Source organism: Erithacus rubecula (genome assembly GCF_903797595.1).
Source record: "Erithacus rubecula genome assembly, chromosome: 3".
Classification (NCBI taxonomy): Eukaryota; Metazoa; Chordata; class Aves; order Passeriformes; family Muscicapidae; genus Erithacus; species Erithacus rubecula.
This window is the reverse complement of record NC_136689.1, coordinates 38,303,926-38,321,432: the sequence shown is the minus strand read 5'-3', so window position 1 is coordinate 38,321,432 and position 17,507 is coordinate 38,303,926. Positions and strand designations below refer to the sequence as shown.

Below are 17,507 nucleotides of genomic sequence, written 5' to 3'. Positions count from 1 at the left end.
TAATTTGAATTCTCTTAACCTATAGATTTGGAAGCTCATTGTATGCCATTATTTTTTGTGTCTTGATATAGTAATTCTCTTGCATAAATATGATCAAATATGCAAAAAAATGCTGTGGATGGAAAGATACTAAATTTGGGATTTTGATGCAGTTATTGTGTCTTTGAGAGAAGAATGCCCTACCCAGATATTTGTGAGATATGATATAGCTGTACACAGAAGTTAGAATACTTGTATTTTGTATAAATACTTGGAAAATACACCTATCCACAAAACTGCCTCTGTATTTTTGGTGATAATGGCTAATTTTCTCAAGGAAGAAACACTGTGGTTCCAGATACAATTGATATTTTATTATGCATATTAAAAGAACAAGAAATTCTGACAAAGATCCAGAACACTGAGGAAATGGAGGAGAATATGGCTTAGTAATGAGAAGTAGGAGACCTCATTTTGCAAATTGTTGTAAATAAGAATAAATCAGGCTAAGATGTTTCAAATTTCAGAGGCACATTACAGGGCTTAGAAGCAGAAGGAGCCATGTTGCTTCTTTCTTCCTGGTATTTAGGAAAACTTTATAAAGTTGAAGGATTTCTAATAGAGAGAATAATTATTCCTGAAAAGTTTGCCTTTTGGAAAAAAAGGCAATGTTCTGACTAAAAGCGCTTGGAAGAATTTCAAGCAGCTGCTCATGAAATAAAAGCTCTGTGAGATATAGACAGCCTAATTCATCTTAGTCAAGGGCCCAGCAATTCCACACCCAAGTAATTTGTCATTTTTCCATGGTGTCAGAGAATTCAGTGTTTCTGCCATGTAGTTCAATGTTTTGTTGAAGCCAGCTAGCTTCTACTTTGCTTTCTCTACTGAAATGTACTTATGGCCTCCTTTTTCATCCAGTTGTGTTATACTGTGAATGTTTCTGAAATATGGACTGTACTTTCTGTCCTTGTGTATAGAACTAAAGAACAGAGATCTTTTGGAGCCAGAGTGGAATTTGTTTTATAAGTAGTTTAAAACTAGTTTGGTAGCTGGTAAATAGGCAATTGAAAGGCAGGTCAGCAGACAATGAAGTACAGTTAGTTACCTAGTGTGGTAAGTATAGCATAAAATCCATGCTTGAAAATAATTCCCAGTAAAAAGAATCATCACCAGCTCCCCACACAAATTATTGTATTTCCTAGTTTTCCATAGAAACTGTTGTTTATGTTATGACAGAAATAGATGTAGGGGTGGCAGGTGTTTGGTAGAGTTTGTGTGTTCTGTTCTGAAAGGTTAAGGCTGCTGACATAACACATGGTACAGAGGACACAAACAAGTAAGAATAATTCTCTCTCATGTTAAATCTTTCATTTCAAGGTGATCAATATTATATTTTCATGCTTTTGGTAGGAAGAGGTGGAGAGGAAAAAGCTAGTTTGTGAGAGGTCACCAAATAGACCAGTAGCAAATTTGAGTTTTCTGTGTTCTACAGCAAGTCTCAAAACAGTAGTTGATCTAACTAATAAATTGTGTAATATTTTCCTTTAAAGAGATGAGTGTATAGCCAAAAATAATAATTTGATTGCTTTTTGAAGTGTATAGATTTGAAACATCTATTTTGCCTGTTTAGAAAGCAGTGAAAATAAGTCACTTTTATTACTCTGGATACATTCCATTACATGGGCATCATCCATTATTGTTCCATTTACTGCATATATCCTAAAAAGTTTTCAACTTCTCTCTCATTGCCACATTTTTTAATGTAAAATATACATATACCTAAAACAATATAAAATGTTGAATATTCAGTTTGGTCATGTCTTTTGAATGTGATAATGTGTAAGTTTTATAATTGGAGTCCATCAGCTAAAAATATACAACAGAATATGAGCCATTTGTACCTTCTACTACTCTGAGAATATGTTAATAATGGGCAGACATGGTAGACTACCAGGATGGTCAGAACAACTTCCTTTTCTCAGTTTCTTTAGTTCTGACCTGTTCATAAGACACATATATTCTGTCCCATTCTTTCTCTCTGTCTGAATTCTTTGGGAATTTCAGCTTATTTTCATTTTTGTATCAATAATGTCACTAGAATATGCATTTCATTTTTGAATTCATGTGTGCAAATCCATGTATTCAGATAAAGTTCCCAGTTACTCAGTGTAATGGGGGATGGTGATACTTAGATAATGGGAAAAGTAAGTCCAATTTTTTTCTGAGTGTTATCTGATCTATGAAGTGTCTCTCCATTCCATGTTAGTCAGGGCTAATAGGGAGTCAGAAGTCATTAAGAGTGCTTGGTCTGAGCTGGCTCATGGCACACAGTGCCATGGTACTGAGCTGGGAGCATGGCATGAAGTCCATCCACAAAGGGTCATCTTCCAACTAGACAGGATTTTTAGCTGTTGGTCAAACTGGCCCTCCCAGGACAGATCTGCAGATATCAACGTGTTGTGCTACTGGACTGGGTTGATGCTGCTAGAAAACATGCTCTGATTATTCTTATTGCAGGCAGCCTGGCTACAGCCCATGCTAGGAAGTCTGCCTATCTCTCCTGCAGAGGCTGTTCAACTATTTGTTGGCTGAAAATAGTAAATGAAGCAGTGTAGCTGTTTTCAAACTATATATCAATGACTAAATTTAAAGTAAAGAACCTGAACAAACCTGAAATAGCTGACATGGTTTCCTGAACTTTTTCTGTGATATAAACCTTCATACTCCACCTCTAGATGATTATGAGTTGATTGTATTTTTTATTTTTTGAGGATCACAGCTATATGAAGAACCAAGAAGCACAACATAATTTAACTGGTTTTTCATCCAGTCTTTTCCCCCTATGTCCAAATTCAGTTCTGCTCTGCTGGAAATTGTTGTCCTAATAATCATGTTAGTTTCTAAGCATCACCCCATGCATTACAAAGTAGTACTTAATTAGCAATTCAATTTGAATTAATCAAGTTTTTTTGTTAACTCAGAAAAAGACATAAAGATTGGATTAATGTTAATTTTAATTTCCTTTTCCTTTGTGTTTAGAAATAGATTTTGTGCCATTCAGTGAATAAAAGATTTTCTTTCTTAAAACAATCATGTGTGTGTTGTGTGCAGCAATTGTTTTGGTGTTGGCTAAAGCAATGAGTATGCTTGGGTTTAAAACATTTAGTATGCAACAAGTTATTAATATTTCAGAAATATAGTCCAGAAATTATGCTAGGCTAGAATGTTAAAATAGTTCTATTAAAATTAGCACTAAAATTTGTTAAATTTTTATAGAAAATATATGGATGATTGTGACTGTGCAGTGCTGCATACGCATCCCTTTGGAAATGAGTGAGGAGACTCTGAAATGTCATGAAGACTTAGCATTCCACAAATTGTTTTCTTATTTTTCCACCTTTCACTCCATTGTGACACCATTCTGTTGTGCTATTTATGTAGCAGGCACTAGAATTTATGTCTAGATTTAAAAAATATTGGTGTGATAGAAAGGAACATTTATACTATTTAAGTTTGGAGGATAAACTGACAATGCAAAAACTCTTCAAGGTATAATTTTTTTAAGAGTTGCTGAATGTTTGTTAGTGCATCAAAGCTTTTGGATAGAATTGCAGAATGTAAGAGAGGAAGAGCTGTCAAAGATTATCTTCTACATTTGCAAACCTTAGAGTTAACTGTTGCTCCTGACAGATATTTGACCAGTCAGTCTTAAAAATATCATGTTATAGAAACACTTTGGGAGCAGCAGAAATGCAAAAGCTGTCTTTACAGTCAGCAATCACATGTCTGATTGAGCCTTTTTATTTTTTTCTCCATATGAAGATAACAACTGCAGTTAGTCTGATGCTTGCAGAAAATTTTGGTCTTTGCTTGAAAGGCTTTATACTTGTTGTATGTCTGGTTCCCAGGAGATATTAGATTGACATATACCTGTTGCATGTATGGGATGTATGTGATGCTTGAAATTTCAGACCCAATCTTAAATGTCATATAAGGGCTCTGATAGCACTGAGTCCAAAATAACCCCTAAAGCTGTTTGCTGAGTGCATTCAAACCTGTTACATAGTGTATGAAAACATATTTCTCTCTGCAGAATCCCAGATAAATGCAATAGTTAAACACCTAATTACTGAAAATTTCCTCTCCACAGTGGAAGTATGTAAAAGTTAAGGTTTTTCTCTTGTGCTATATCCCACCCAGGTTTTTTTCTTTTTTTTAAATTCAATTTGAGCTGAATAATAAAAAATGTGGAGACAGAGAAGGAAAGAAATGAGAATAATCAGAGGTCTAGACAACATGAGTTCAAAATTAAGATTGGTGTGATTTTAAGTATAATGTTCAAAATTGGACCGAATTATTCCAACAGAGCATCTTTTTGATACCAAGTAAAATGAATACACAAATCTTCAGAATTATTATCTTTTTATTTATAAATCCCAGTATGATGTCTACCTTTTCATAACAGCAGGGTGTTGTAGCATCATATTCTGTTTCTGATCCAGCAAAATCCCCACACATTTTGCTGCAGAGCTTCTGTCACCAGTCCCTCTCAGTCTGTGCATTTGTATGGTTGCCTCTCCTTGCTCATAGAACTTTGCATTTTCCCTGTTTAAACTTCACTAGTTCTTTTAGTTTTTGTAGTTTCTCCAGGCTTTCTCTGACACCCACTGTCACTTTCGTTGACAGAACTCAGTGTATGATGTATTTGCTGAAATGTGATGTACGATGTGAGCGTATCGCAGTCCGGGCACTTCTATCAATCCATTATGCAGATTATCATTGTAGCTCAGTGACAACATGCAGTGGTTTTGGAACAAGGTCAAAAAGGAGCCTGATAAATTGTGCTCACTACCCATTTTCAGTTTAGCAAACACTCAAAGCAGTTACCAAGCGAGTACAATTTTTATGGTCAATTATTCAGCCAACTGATTGAGATTTTGTCCAGGTCACACTTCCCAGTTTCTTCTCAGATGTCATGAAAAGCACTGTCAAAATCTTTCTAAAACTCACATATGTAACATCTACTTCTTGTTCCTAATGCACAGGCGCTGTTGCCCTCTTACTGAAAAAGATATATTGGTTTAGCCTGGTTTTTCCCCTGCCAATTTCATGTTAGTTATTACTTATTTTATTGGTAGTTTATCAGTGGAAATAGGTTGTAGTTAGTTTTTATTTTTTAATAGAAATTCTATTGACTAGCATAATGCTGTAATTGTCAACGTCTCTAATAAAGAAGATTATTTAAACGCTTTTTGCAAATGCCACTAGAGAGCTCTTTATTTCATGAAGGCAGAAAAGTTAATTCTTCTGGACAGCAGCATGGCAGAGCTAAATAAAAGATCAGTATCTTAATTTTATTTCAACCTACTTTTTTTTTTTTTTTTTTTTTTTATAAAGACTTTTGGATTCCTGTCAGAAATCAAAACCAACAATTCAGGTTTCACTTTTTCAAAAAGAAAGTATATCTCAATTTTACAGTATTGATAGTTACCAATGAAGAGATAGAGAGTGCAGGTATACAGGATATGAATGAAGACAGAAATTTTCTTCATGGCTGGGACACAAATTTCCAGAGATGCTATTGCTCAGTAATAAAGGTGGATGAATGTTAGAAAAAAAAAGTTACTTGTTTCATAACTTGAACATTTTTTTCGTAGGGGGACTTTTCCCTTTAGCTTTCCTTTTCAACTGTGGTTTTTATACAAGAAGACAGAGTTTGTTTCAACAGTCGATCCGATGAATGGGGAAATGAAGGCCGTAGCTTAGAAGGGAAATGGGAAAATAAATGTATCAACTGATGGAGTCTCCAGAGAGATTTGTACAATACTGGACTCTGGAATTAAGTGTAAATAGGAGCACAGTTCAAATGAATAAATATCAACCTTAGTAATTTTTCAATATTTGGGATATTTTGAATATTCCAGTTAAATAGACTTCTTCAAAAGATAAACATCTGTCTTTCTCCTTTTCTGAAAGAAATCTCTCTGAGACTTCAAGGCATATGCAAATGATTGTTTCAGTGTGTTGGAGAACACTTTTCTCCATGATCTTCTCACAAAATTATATTTTTTATATCCTTATGTAGGTAATTTTGGTCCCTCTTCTATGGTGTGAAGTGACATTGAACTTGTATTCCATTCTCTTCTAGTCAGGGTACTTTTGTTCTTCTAAATAAGCCAGTGTCCTACTCAAAAGAGTAAAAAGCAGTACATAATATGGCTTTTAAAAATTATTAGCTGTTTTACTGACAGAGTAAAATATATCACAGCAAATTTATTTATTGTTCTCAGATTAGTAATGAATTACTATAGTTTTGTATATTCAAGTGTTATGTAAAGGGACCAGATTTTTTTTAGAAACGAGCTTTACAGTTTATCTAACTGCTTTAATGCTTTACAATATGTTCCACTGATCTTTGAACAGTTTTTATGGTAGGTCTGTCAATTATTTTTAGATTGAGGTCTATGGAATTTTGTGACATTTTGAATAGGTTTCCTTTCTTGATGGACAGTGAGATCTGGCACCAGTTGGTATCAGCTGTCTTTTTGATATTTTTACCCTCAGCTCTGCCAGATTTACACATTATTGTTAACAATAGACTTTTGAGTACGAGGTTCAATATTGAAAATGTTGAAAGGAGATTTAAGTTTGAAATGTCCATGCAGTTTGACCCTTCTCTTTCTTTGCTTTGGTTTCTTTGATGTGGAGCAGGTGAACTGGCTCTCTTCAGTTCACTCCTCTTGTGCACTGACTGTTCAGGGCACAAGAAGTGTTTTCATGTGTGCCAGGACTGCATCTCTCTTAAAGTCAGCTTGAGGGTCATCCTTAGTGATTTTCATGCCATGCTATACTGCGGTCACTGCTATTGTGGCATCTTGGGCACAACCTCAGTCCAGTAATGAAATATAAAATTACCTTTTCCCACCTGAATTTAAAGAGAAAACCTTGACAAGCCTTCTCTTGGTGTGTTATGTATTTGGGACTAGAACAAAGGATGGGGAAGTAGCTGAAGCAGACCATTATGCAGACAGTGGTATGTATAGGCAATGTTCAGGGATGCAGTGAAGTTTCTGAGGAGAAAGTTTCTAGTGCATTCACTCTGCTGTGTCCTAATAAAGTCAAAATATTTTGTGAGAAAAAGTTTGAAAGGATGTTGTCCTAGATACAGGACAATTTGTCTTATTCAGACTTGGTAAGGATATAAGTATTTAGGAATGTATTGTCTCCAGAAATTACTAAAGTATTAAAGATGCTAATTTGTTTAATCTTATTTATTTATATAATTTATCTCTTGTCCTCCTTTATCATGCTTTACTTTGACAAGATGGAGTAAAAAGAAACATGAATTTATTTACACACAACAGAAATAACAGAAATAGTATGTGAAGATTTGGAACAATAGGAGATTATAAAAAGCCTTCCTTCAAATTAAGTTACATTCAAATAGAAGCAATAGCAGGAACTGGGGATTTCTATTAATTCCTAAAAACCCTATAAACATTGACAGCAGCAGGGGCAGAATTCTATATGCATTAAAGAACTTTGTGTTACAAACAAGATGTGGCACCTAAATGCTGCAAGAAAATAATTTGTATTCTGTGTTTTGATTTTCTTAGCTTTGCTTTGATAATGCCAGTAGCATTTGGTCATTTCAGCCTCAGTGTCTCTGTGGCATCACACCTGTATTGGTTTGGCACAGCCTGGTTTTAGGTAACAGTGGGGCCAAAAAGGGAGAAGCTGCTGAAATGTGCCCAGCATGTTCAGCAGAGCCAGTGGTGGATGGCTCTGAAGATGGACATACTGCTGGCCATGAGGGAAGCTGGTTACTCCTCTGTGAACACAAATTTAGTAAGAAAATCAAAACCAAGTCACGTTTTTTTTGGTTTTTTTTCTAGTCAAAGAAGAGGAGGAGGTGAGAACATGTGAGGGAAACAACATGGAGACACAAGGTCAGTGCAGAAGGAGGGGCAGGAGATGCTCCAGGTGCCAGAGCTGAGATTCCCCTGCAGGCTGTGGTGAGACCATGGAGAAGCAGCTGAGCCCCTGCAGCCCATGGGGGATGCAGAGATCCACCCACAGCCCATGGGGATCCATGGGGATGCAGAGATCCACCCATAGCCCACGGGGATCCATGGGGATGCAGAGATCCACCCACAGCCTATGGGGATCCATGGGGATGCAGAGATCCACCCACAGCCCATGGAGATCCATGGGGATGCAGAGATCCACCCACAGCCCATGGCATCCATGGGGATGCAGAGATGGAGCGGGTGGATGTAGTGGAGGAGCAGGTGGATGCTTGGAAGAGACTGTGATCCAGTGGAAGACCTGGGGGAGAGAGAGCCCTGCTTCCAGGCTGGAGCAGCCTGTCCTTGGAGGACTGCACCCCATGGAGGAGTGACCCATACCACAGCAATTTTGGGAGAACTGTGTGCCTGTGGGAGGGACTCATGGGTGTGGCAGATGTGGTTTGGCTGCTGCTCATGAGAGTGGACCCACAATGGGGAAGTTCAGGGAGAACTCCCTCCGATGGGAGGGACCCCATATTCTCACAGGAGAAGGACTTCTCTCCCTGAGCAGCAGAAGAAAATGTTGGTGATGAACTGACCAAAACCCCCATGGCCTCTGTCCCTGTTGGTGGGAAGGAGGGAGGGGTCGGGGTGAAAACTGTTTTAAGGGCTTATTTTGCTTCTCATTATCTTCCTCTGATCCTGTCAGTAAAAAATTTCACTTTGCAACCAAAGTTAAGCTTGTTTTGCCCTTGTAATATTTCTCTTGGCCCTTATCTCACTCATGAAGCCTTCATTAACATTTTTTTTTCTTTTTGTTCCTTTGCCCAGCTGTGGCAGGGGACAGTGAGCTGGTGACTCTTGGCCTGGCACTGGGCCAATGTCAAACCACGACAACATCATATCAAGTTCACTTCATATTTTACTACTATCTTGACTGTTTTGCAGGTTTTGCATTGTCCAAAACTGAACTGCTGTTTTTTCTCCAAGAGGGAAGAGAGTGAATTTACCAGTACTTGTCCCTGGGAACCTACTACCTTTGTCCAGTCTGTTATTTTTGCTTTATTCTGTATTCACTTCTGCTCTGTCATTTGTTTATTTTTCTAATTTTTGGTGCTTATTGTGTAAAAACTGTCATCAAGAATAAAGCCATATATGTAAAGGATAGAAATAATTTGTTTAGTTTAAGACTAAAGGAAAGTCTTGCTCTGAATTTAGAATCAGTAACTGAACCAGGTACTGTGCAGTCCTGGGCTAACAGGTAAATCTAGTTATATGTGTGTATGCACAATTGATACTTCAATTTTCTGGATTTTCTAGTGAGTGTTGGAAAAGGACAATATCTTACATTGCATTTTTTTCTTTCTTGCCAGAAAAACTATGAGAAGTTGAGTATGTATAGTAGCAGCAATGGAGCAACCAGTTGCAAAAGTGAATTTTCAGAAAATACTGACCTTTCAGTTGACAGTTGTCAGTCTGCATGTGGAAAAGATGAGGAAAGAACATACGAAGCAATCCTGGTAGAGGATGACAGGACTATGGAGACATTAGCAAAAGAAGCATCAGTTGCTATGATGCTGGTTAAAGGTGGGTTAAAAGCTTCTTTGTTTTCATTTTTATGTGCACGTATTTTCTCTGAACTAGACAATGAGATAGACATAGTGGACAATGCAAGCAGCTCCAGTTCAAGTAATTTGAAAGAGTCTGCTATTGGTAAGATTCTTTAAGAATGAAGTGTACACTACTTTCTAACAGTGAAACAGTTGTTTAGTCCAATATGTGAGGGTATTTCATTATTTGTCACAAGTTCACAATCTGTTGTTACCTAAGTAAAGAATATAACTGTGCCTCTGTGACATCCATGTCCAGTTTAACACATTTGGTATCACCAGGGCTTTGTGTAGCTTGTCCCCTTATTTTGCAGTAGCAGCTTTGTAAACTGGCATATTATTGGGCTCCTTGAGAAAGAAGGTGGACTTAAATTTAAGCATAAGATGACTAATATTGATAAGAAACAGATGGAAGAGTGTGAAAAAGTAAGTTGAAAGAGGCAAGCTTTAGCTGTCTGGAAGAATTGACTGAATGGAACTGAAGGAATGTGTAGATTTTAATTAGGACGGAATTATGTGTCAAAACACAACATTAATTTTGCTTATAGTTATTTATGGTAATCAAATTGGAATGCACCAGCTGTGTTGGGTGTTATCTTAAGTAACAGTTTTTTGGGATTGTATTTCCAATTTGAAAATTAGAAAAAAAAAATCAACTCAAAAAACCATAGCTCTAACCACTCTGATTTACTTGCTGCATTGTGGGCTACCATGACCTACCTATTACATTAAATGGGATTCTGATTAGAAAGAATCAAATGCGTTTTATACTAGGAAAAAAAAAAAGAGATGGGTATTAGAGTTAAGCAAAATTTAAGATTTCTGTTCATAAAATATGGGGATATTTAGATGCACTTTTAAAAGGTGAAGGGAATGTAGTTGTCTGAAAATTAGAATACATTATTGCTGCAAGTGTCCCAGACTTCAAAAAATCTAGAATAACATTACTTTATTTGCTTGTAATCCTATTTGATAGCTGGATTTTATTTCATATTTTGGTCCAGGTACTGAAGAAATATGACCTCATTTTATTGAAATGCCTTGTCATTAGTGCAGGGCAAATAAATGATTTGGTAAGTCTACTTAAAATCCATTAAAATGATTTGCTAATTGTAGCTGAATAGCCTGCCATTCTGGTGGCTGGAGGTTCTGTGTCTAGCCAGCCCTGAGAGTATTGTCAATTTTTTCCTAAAAAATAACAATTCAAAGAAGCAGTTTTTTGTGGTCACTTTCTTGTGCTAAGAGAGTAACAGGAGAAGGCTGCAGGATACAAGGATACCTTGAATAACTGGGGAAGAGGCTGCGTAGATTGAGAAAAAGCAGCTTCCAGGGGCAAAGTTTTATTTTGTGTTCATACTGAAGAATAACCCATGGTGTGTACCACAGGAATGTAATTCTTTGTGGGCTAGTTCAGCTTTGTGCGCAGAAATTTGAAGCCTTTGTGTGGTTTGTAACTTGCCACACCCAAAGCATTAGTGGTAACGATTTCCTTGTAGTTAATTTTGTTCTGTTAAGATTTAGACATTAGCAAAATATCCACTTTTCCTAATATTTGGGTATTACTGTGCCATGTTGCCATAGTTTTAATTAAATATTTTATGTGGAAAGATCCAGTCACTTCCTATCAGTCCCACTAACTTTAATCAGCATTTCTAGAACTCATTATCCATTTTTCTCCTGGCATAGAGTCTAATTATTAGATAGATACTTCAGGATTGCTTTTTCAGAAATATAACTCTGCAGTCTTACATTCTTGGATCAGCTGTAGTTTCTATTTCATGTTAAAGTAAGTATTACAGATCAGTTGTAATTAATGCTGGCAAGTGTTTCTACTTTTCAGGGGTAAAGAAAAAATAGCTTAAAATTTATAAATTCAATAAATTCAACTATAAATTGGGTATTGCTTGATATCTGCTCTATTTATTAATAATAATAAATGGCTAACAGAGGTTGAATTATCACCCATGGTTTCATCAAGCATGTCAGCATTACAGGGGAAAATCTGACCAACTTTGGTCTATCTAACTTGGAAGCTGCTAACATGAAGATGAGAGTTTTAGTTTCAGGTCTATTGATGAGGATTGTGAAAGGATTTGTCTAATCATGCTGTCACCACATCATTCTCAGAGAAAACATGATCATTCTAATTTAAAACTAGGGTGGTATTTTGCAAAAAGGTGTGATATGCTGAACTGTTCAGTAGCACAGAAGCTGGTATGGATTGTTAGTGTAATAGGGAAAGCTTCTTTTATAGTCCAATATTGTCATAATATTTTAATGACTTTTCATACTCAGTGTTTTTCAATTATGCTGTAAGAAAAGGTTTATTCTTCTTAGTATAGAATGTATAGACAATTTATTTCTAGAATACCAGCTCCTTTAACAACTCCCAAGATTGCCAAGTGCAGGGTGTGTAGATCCTGGAATAGTTGCTTCTGGTACTTGAAATGATTAATCCTGAAGGAACAAGATTCTGCACATTTAAGAACCATAGAGGCAGCACTGACAGATGCATTTTTCTTTTCCCGAAGTCATTATAATTTCAAATTATAAAGATTGACAGAGGATAGGGACATACTGAGTCAAAAAGCTGTGAGGAATGATGGGATGGTAACAGTTGATTAGTTGCACTTAAGCGTTTTTTCTTAGTTAAAAATTACAGGGTTCCCAGCTTTACCTTAGCTTAGTCATATTAAAGGGTTTTTACTTGCATTTGTTTTACAGTGTAACTGTACCTTCACTTCTGTTGGTAAAGCCAAATAGCAGAAAAATCTGTGACATGTCTAAATGCATAGTAGTCCAGTAGAACTGGTGTGTCAATTGGGTGTGAGTTGAAAACTTTACTTTTTTTGGGGGATGCTCTTTTGGATAATATTTTTTGTTTCTCTTAATCATGTTAATTTACATTGCAATCAAGGCAGTGTTCTAAATACATTGAAACACAATTCTGTGTAAAATATGCTGTTAGAATACCCTGGTATAAGGGCTTTATGTACTTTTAACCTTCTTCCCAATATAGAGGTAACATGGAATAGATTCTTTTCAGAATTGCTCAGCCTTTTCAAGAGAGTAAGAAGTCTCATAACACTGTTGTGCTGCTGTACCTTGTTTAAGTTTTTCTCTTACCTCATAATTTGGTTCGTGTTTCCCCGATTTGGAGGAATATCTGCACTTACATATCTTGTGACCAATAAACAAAGACATTGATATTCAGGATTCCTTTCCTGAATTTCTGCAACCCAATAATATTCAAAGTTCCTATGTAGTAAAAATTGCACAGATGTGCCTGGACAATATTCTAGTCATGTAACTCTAAAAGGGTTTCCTATATCTTTCTTTGAGAAATGCAACTGGTTTACACAGTGCCAGGACTTGAGTCTTGTGTAGGTAAAGCTCATATCCAATTGAATAATAGGGGATTTCAAGAACTAGGATACTCTCAAAATAGGAGCTCTTTGTGTTGTATGTAGCAAGTGATTTGGCTCATCGCTTAGATCACGAGTTTAGGTCATCACTTAGCTCCAAATTTAACTACTTTTGAGGATAACAGCAAACACATTATGAAATAAAGCCCTGTTCAGTAATGTAATTTGTTTTCTGGAGCCTCTAATTTGGGTTATATTGCAGGCAGCTACGTTATATCTTGAAAGTTCTGTGATCACAGAGATGGGCGTTCTCTTTTTTTTTTTTTTTTTTTTTTTTTTTTTTTAATTCAGACCAATTGTATTTTATGGATTTGGTGACTTGAGAAGACATTTCTTCTTTAGAAAAGATGACTAGAGAGTTTGGTAAGTTTTTGGAATAAGATTGTCTGACATCTGCTATATAAGACTTTCTGGTTTCAGATTGTGAGGAGAAAGTTTAGGGAATTTCTTGAAAATCATTATTGCACCAAGAAACCTATCATTTTCACAATGAGCTGTCTGGGAAGAACTTTGGAGACCTTACTGTTTTGTAGGCTTGCTTTTCCTGACTTGTCTAAGATTCAGATTTCTCTTGAGACCTCAGGCTAATGGGATTTTGGTAAAGACATCAGCCAAGATCTGGTTTTCCTGTGTGATGCCCAAGTTAAATTTGAGGTATATTTGTGTTGATTTCTGTTACTGTACATGGAATCATTGCTAGCAAGGAAAAGTACTAAATACTTTGCTCTGCAAAACAGCTTAATTAACCTGGTTGGAATTGTACATTCCAGTGTAGAGTGATTTGAATAGCAGCTTACTAATAGTATAAATAATAGAATACTAATAAGTATATATATATAGAATATCTATATAATAGAATACTAATAAATGATAGAATTACTAATAGAATAAATAAAGGTAATATCACCTTTCTCCTAAAAAGATCGTTGAGCTGTCATTCAAAAAACCACTCCTTTTGCTTCCATTTCATTCAAAGAGATGTACTGAAGTTCTCTGCTAATACAAAATCTTGATTCAATTTTCCTGCCAGCCTGATCAAACTTGGACAGGTTTTCAGAGGTTTTATATTTTAGACACCACTAAGTGGTGTCTAAAAGCCAAAGCAAAAGTTGCTGTCTTTTCAGATTTTTCTGATCTCATAGCATGTAACCAGCTCTTTCCTTGAAAATGCCTGCTTAGGTGCCTGCAAGAGCAGAACACTAAACTTCATTTTAAAATGTACTTGTATGATTTTTACTGATGTTAATGCATATTTAGAAGTTAAAGTCCTAGAAGTTGCTCTAATTACATCAGTTGCTAAAGACCAAAGTAGCAGTCAGAGAAATTATTTATGCCTCATTTAATACTTCTTTTTTTATCCTCAAGGAATCTGCATAGAGCTATTCAGAACAGGGAGGCTGATGAGAATTAAAAGCTTTGGCTTTTGTGTGTCTTTCATCTTCTAACAAGAGTGGGGACAAAACAGGAAAGAGATGGAGAGTTTGTATTTCATTTTCCTTGAGATCATTTTGAACTGAAAAATGCCCTCTTGCAAGGCATTTGAACACAACATATTGCCTTGCTCTTCCCATCCATGTCAAGGAGTAGCCATGGGAAAGGAAATACAGTCCAGGTAACCCTGAGCTGAACATCAGGATACACTATGTGCTCCATGAATACACATCTGTGTTGTTTCTTACTTCCTGGCTGACTTTGTATGATTAGCATAACTCATAAAGAGAAGACTAGAGATTATGAATAAAATCATTAGTGTTCCTTGAGTATGTGGGTGCACATGTGAGTGGGTTTGTTACAATGATTTTTGCATGTTTGAATCTCCTTTTGTTTAGCTATTAAGTAAATTATTTTCCTGTAATTTCATACTGAGTAACATAATGAGATTTCTTTCTCAGATCTAGCTGCTCAGTGGGTCTCTAGCATAATAATAAGCAATAAAAATAGGCCTGAAGGGTGTTTGCTATTGTTGTATGATGTTCTGCATCATGATTTCTTTGGGGTTTTGTTTTTAGCATTAATAAGTATTTTCCTAATTTTAGCATATGAATCAGAAAATATTGCATCTCTGCTGTGTACAGTGAGTGGTGAGACAGACTTTTTGGTGTGAAATATCATGCACTTGTAAATACACTCTTAAGATGGCAGATTAGCAAGTCAAATGTAGTGAGTCATCAAACTTGATCAAGCAAATTTGGATATGAGCACTTTACTGATAAGAGACCATTTATTTGAAACAGCCAAAGGGTATAGTATTTCAAACCAAATTTTGTATATGAATACTTGAAAAGGGCAATTGTTCTTTATAAAATTCAAGCAAACAGCTGTGTTCACACTTAGCTTTCTAGCCAAGTGGCTTTTGTTACAGATTTTCTTGCATCTATTCACATAATATATTATGGTATTGGTTGTGACAGTGTCTGTGGTTGTAACTCAAAATCCTTACCCCAATCACTATGACTCACCTTCACTCAGCACTTCTACTTTTGTATTTGTGTTATTGTGTCTGTGTCCTAAGAAGAAAAAATATCTGTTCCTTGAATAGGCACAGTAATATTTTCCATTTCCTTTCCTTTCTAGTCAGTGAGCATTCTCTTTTTGTATTTTTCTGTCTCATTAACAAAGTTAATTGAAGAACTTTCACTTCTACATGGGCCTGGTTTATTTGCTATTATGTAATTCAACTGCTCTTATCAAATAGCCTTTTGTGCTACCTGCCACAGAATTCTGGTATCTGTTTTGCTATGCAAAGCGTCAGCAAGGATTTCTTTTTCTTTCATTCTTTCTCTGTGTCTCCTTTTTAGGGAGATGGATTTGGCCTAAAGATGTATGATTTCTTTTGGTTTTTGAAGTGAATTCAGCTTGACAGATGAAAGCCTCCTTCATATTTTTTTTAAAAATTCAGAGGATCTCAGAAAAGTATGAAAAATATTTCAGAGTCCAACACAAAATTATGTTTGAACATGAAAAGATGTAAGACTCAGAAATATGTTTGCTCTATAGTTGCTCAAGAACTAATATAACTGCTGTAACGAGACCAACTATGGGAAAACTAGTTTAAGTTTGACATAAATTCTTTTTTTTTTTTTTATTTTTTTTTTTTAATCTGCTGTTTGAGTGATTAGATGCCTCTGTTCTTCCTTAGTGATAATATTTGTGATGCTACTACTGTGGAAAAAAAATCTTGTGTAGACAAAGATGCAGGCCTTTTAGTAGAATACATTAATTGTGTGGGAAAATTGTAATATCCTAATTTTACTACTCAGACTTTCAGTTAGCAGAATTATCTTTTCATTAAACGTACAGTCAGTCAAAATGAGATAGCAGGGTGGTCTCAAATTACCATCTAAATTGCCATCCAAATTACCATCAAAAGAATGGTTTTTGATTTAAGGCAAATGCTTAAGACTAATATTTGCTTTAAGTCAATGCCTTTTTAGTGCATAAATAATAGATGTCATCAAATATTAGCTTTGCAATATGCAATAAATTATTTCAATGTTTGCATTCAGTTTTATTGCTTGTTAGATGTTGGACCAATAACTGGTCATACTGCTGTCTTCAAAGTCTTGACTTCAGCAGGATTATTTTAGAAGAAAGGTATTGCATATGTTATTGCATGTAGATAGCCAGCTAATGGAATGGTGGCAGTAAATCTCTGGTGGACCTCTAAGAAAGTGGGCAAATATCTCCTTATTCATTGACTATCTCCATCTATTGACTAGAGACAATGTTGTGGCTATAGTGGTAGCAATAACTAACGATTTAATGCAAATCCAGGTACATATTCTGTGGACATCCAGTTAGCATGTGCTGTTATTTTCTGTAACAATTGTCTGAAATAAATTATTAAAATGCTCTGTTAGGCTGAGATTTTTGTGATGATGGAAGCAAATCTTTGATATATGAAAAAGGAACTTAATAGTCAAGTAGGGGTTTAGAGTTTGTTTAATGCTGTTTTTTAAAAGTTATTTTCACACCATGCCTGGGAACAGAAGATATTAACAGGCATGTTGTGGGTTTTTCTGAAACGGAAGATAACATTCATGTCTTTGTTTCAGGTATAATAAACAATGTTTCAGTGCTTCTGAAAGACAACCTCAAAACAGGGTTTGGACACTATACAATCTCTGCCCTGCACATAATCTTTAGCAAAACAATTTCCTTGTCTTAATTTGTAATTACTCCTTGAAACTGTAGTTTTCCCTACTGCCACAAAAGTAGATACAAATTCTTGCCTTATTTGGGCTATTGTGGCTACCATCCCTCAGGACATCATGTTTGTTCTTTCAGTTCCCTGGTATCTGTACCCATTTGTTATTGCTTATCTCAGCTAGTGAAATCTCCAGGCTGGGAAAGTATTTGTCTAGAGTTTAGAGAAAGATCTAGCATTGAAACATGTAGACCTGTGTTTCTGACATTGAGATGTTACTGTCCTGGTGATATAATGCCAATTTATTCCCCACTTTACTAGTACTGAGCAAGGAAAG

General features: G+C 35.8%; 1 protein-coding gene across 1 annotated transcript in view; it reads left to right on the top strand.

The window, feature by feature from the left end:
- NEK10 (NIMA related kinase 10) overlaps window positions 1-17,507 on the top strand; it is a gene marked incomplete at both ends in the record, with an annotated part of 184,126 nt that overhangs the window by 57,065 nt on the left and 109,554 nt on the right. The window contains 3 exon segments of the mRNA XM_079299350.1: window positions 9,362-9,701; window positions 17,079-17,081; window positions 17,084-17,168. Of these exon segments, the coding sequence (XP_079155476.1) occupies window positions 9,362-9,701; window positions 17,079-17,081; window positions 17,084-17,168 (428 nt within the window).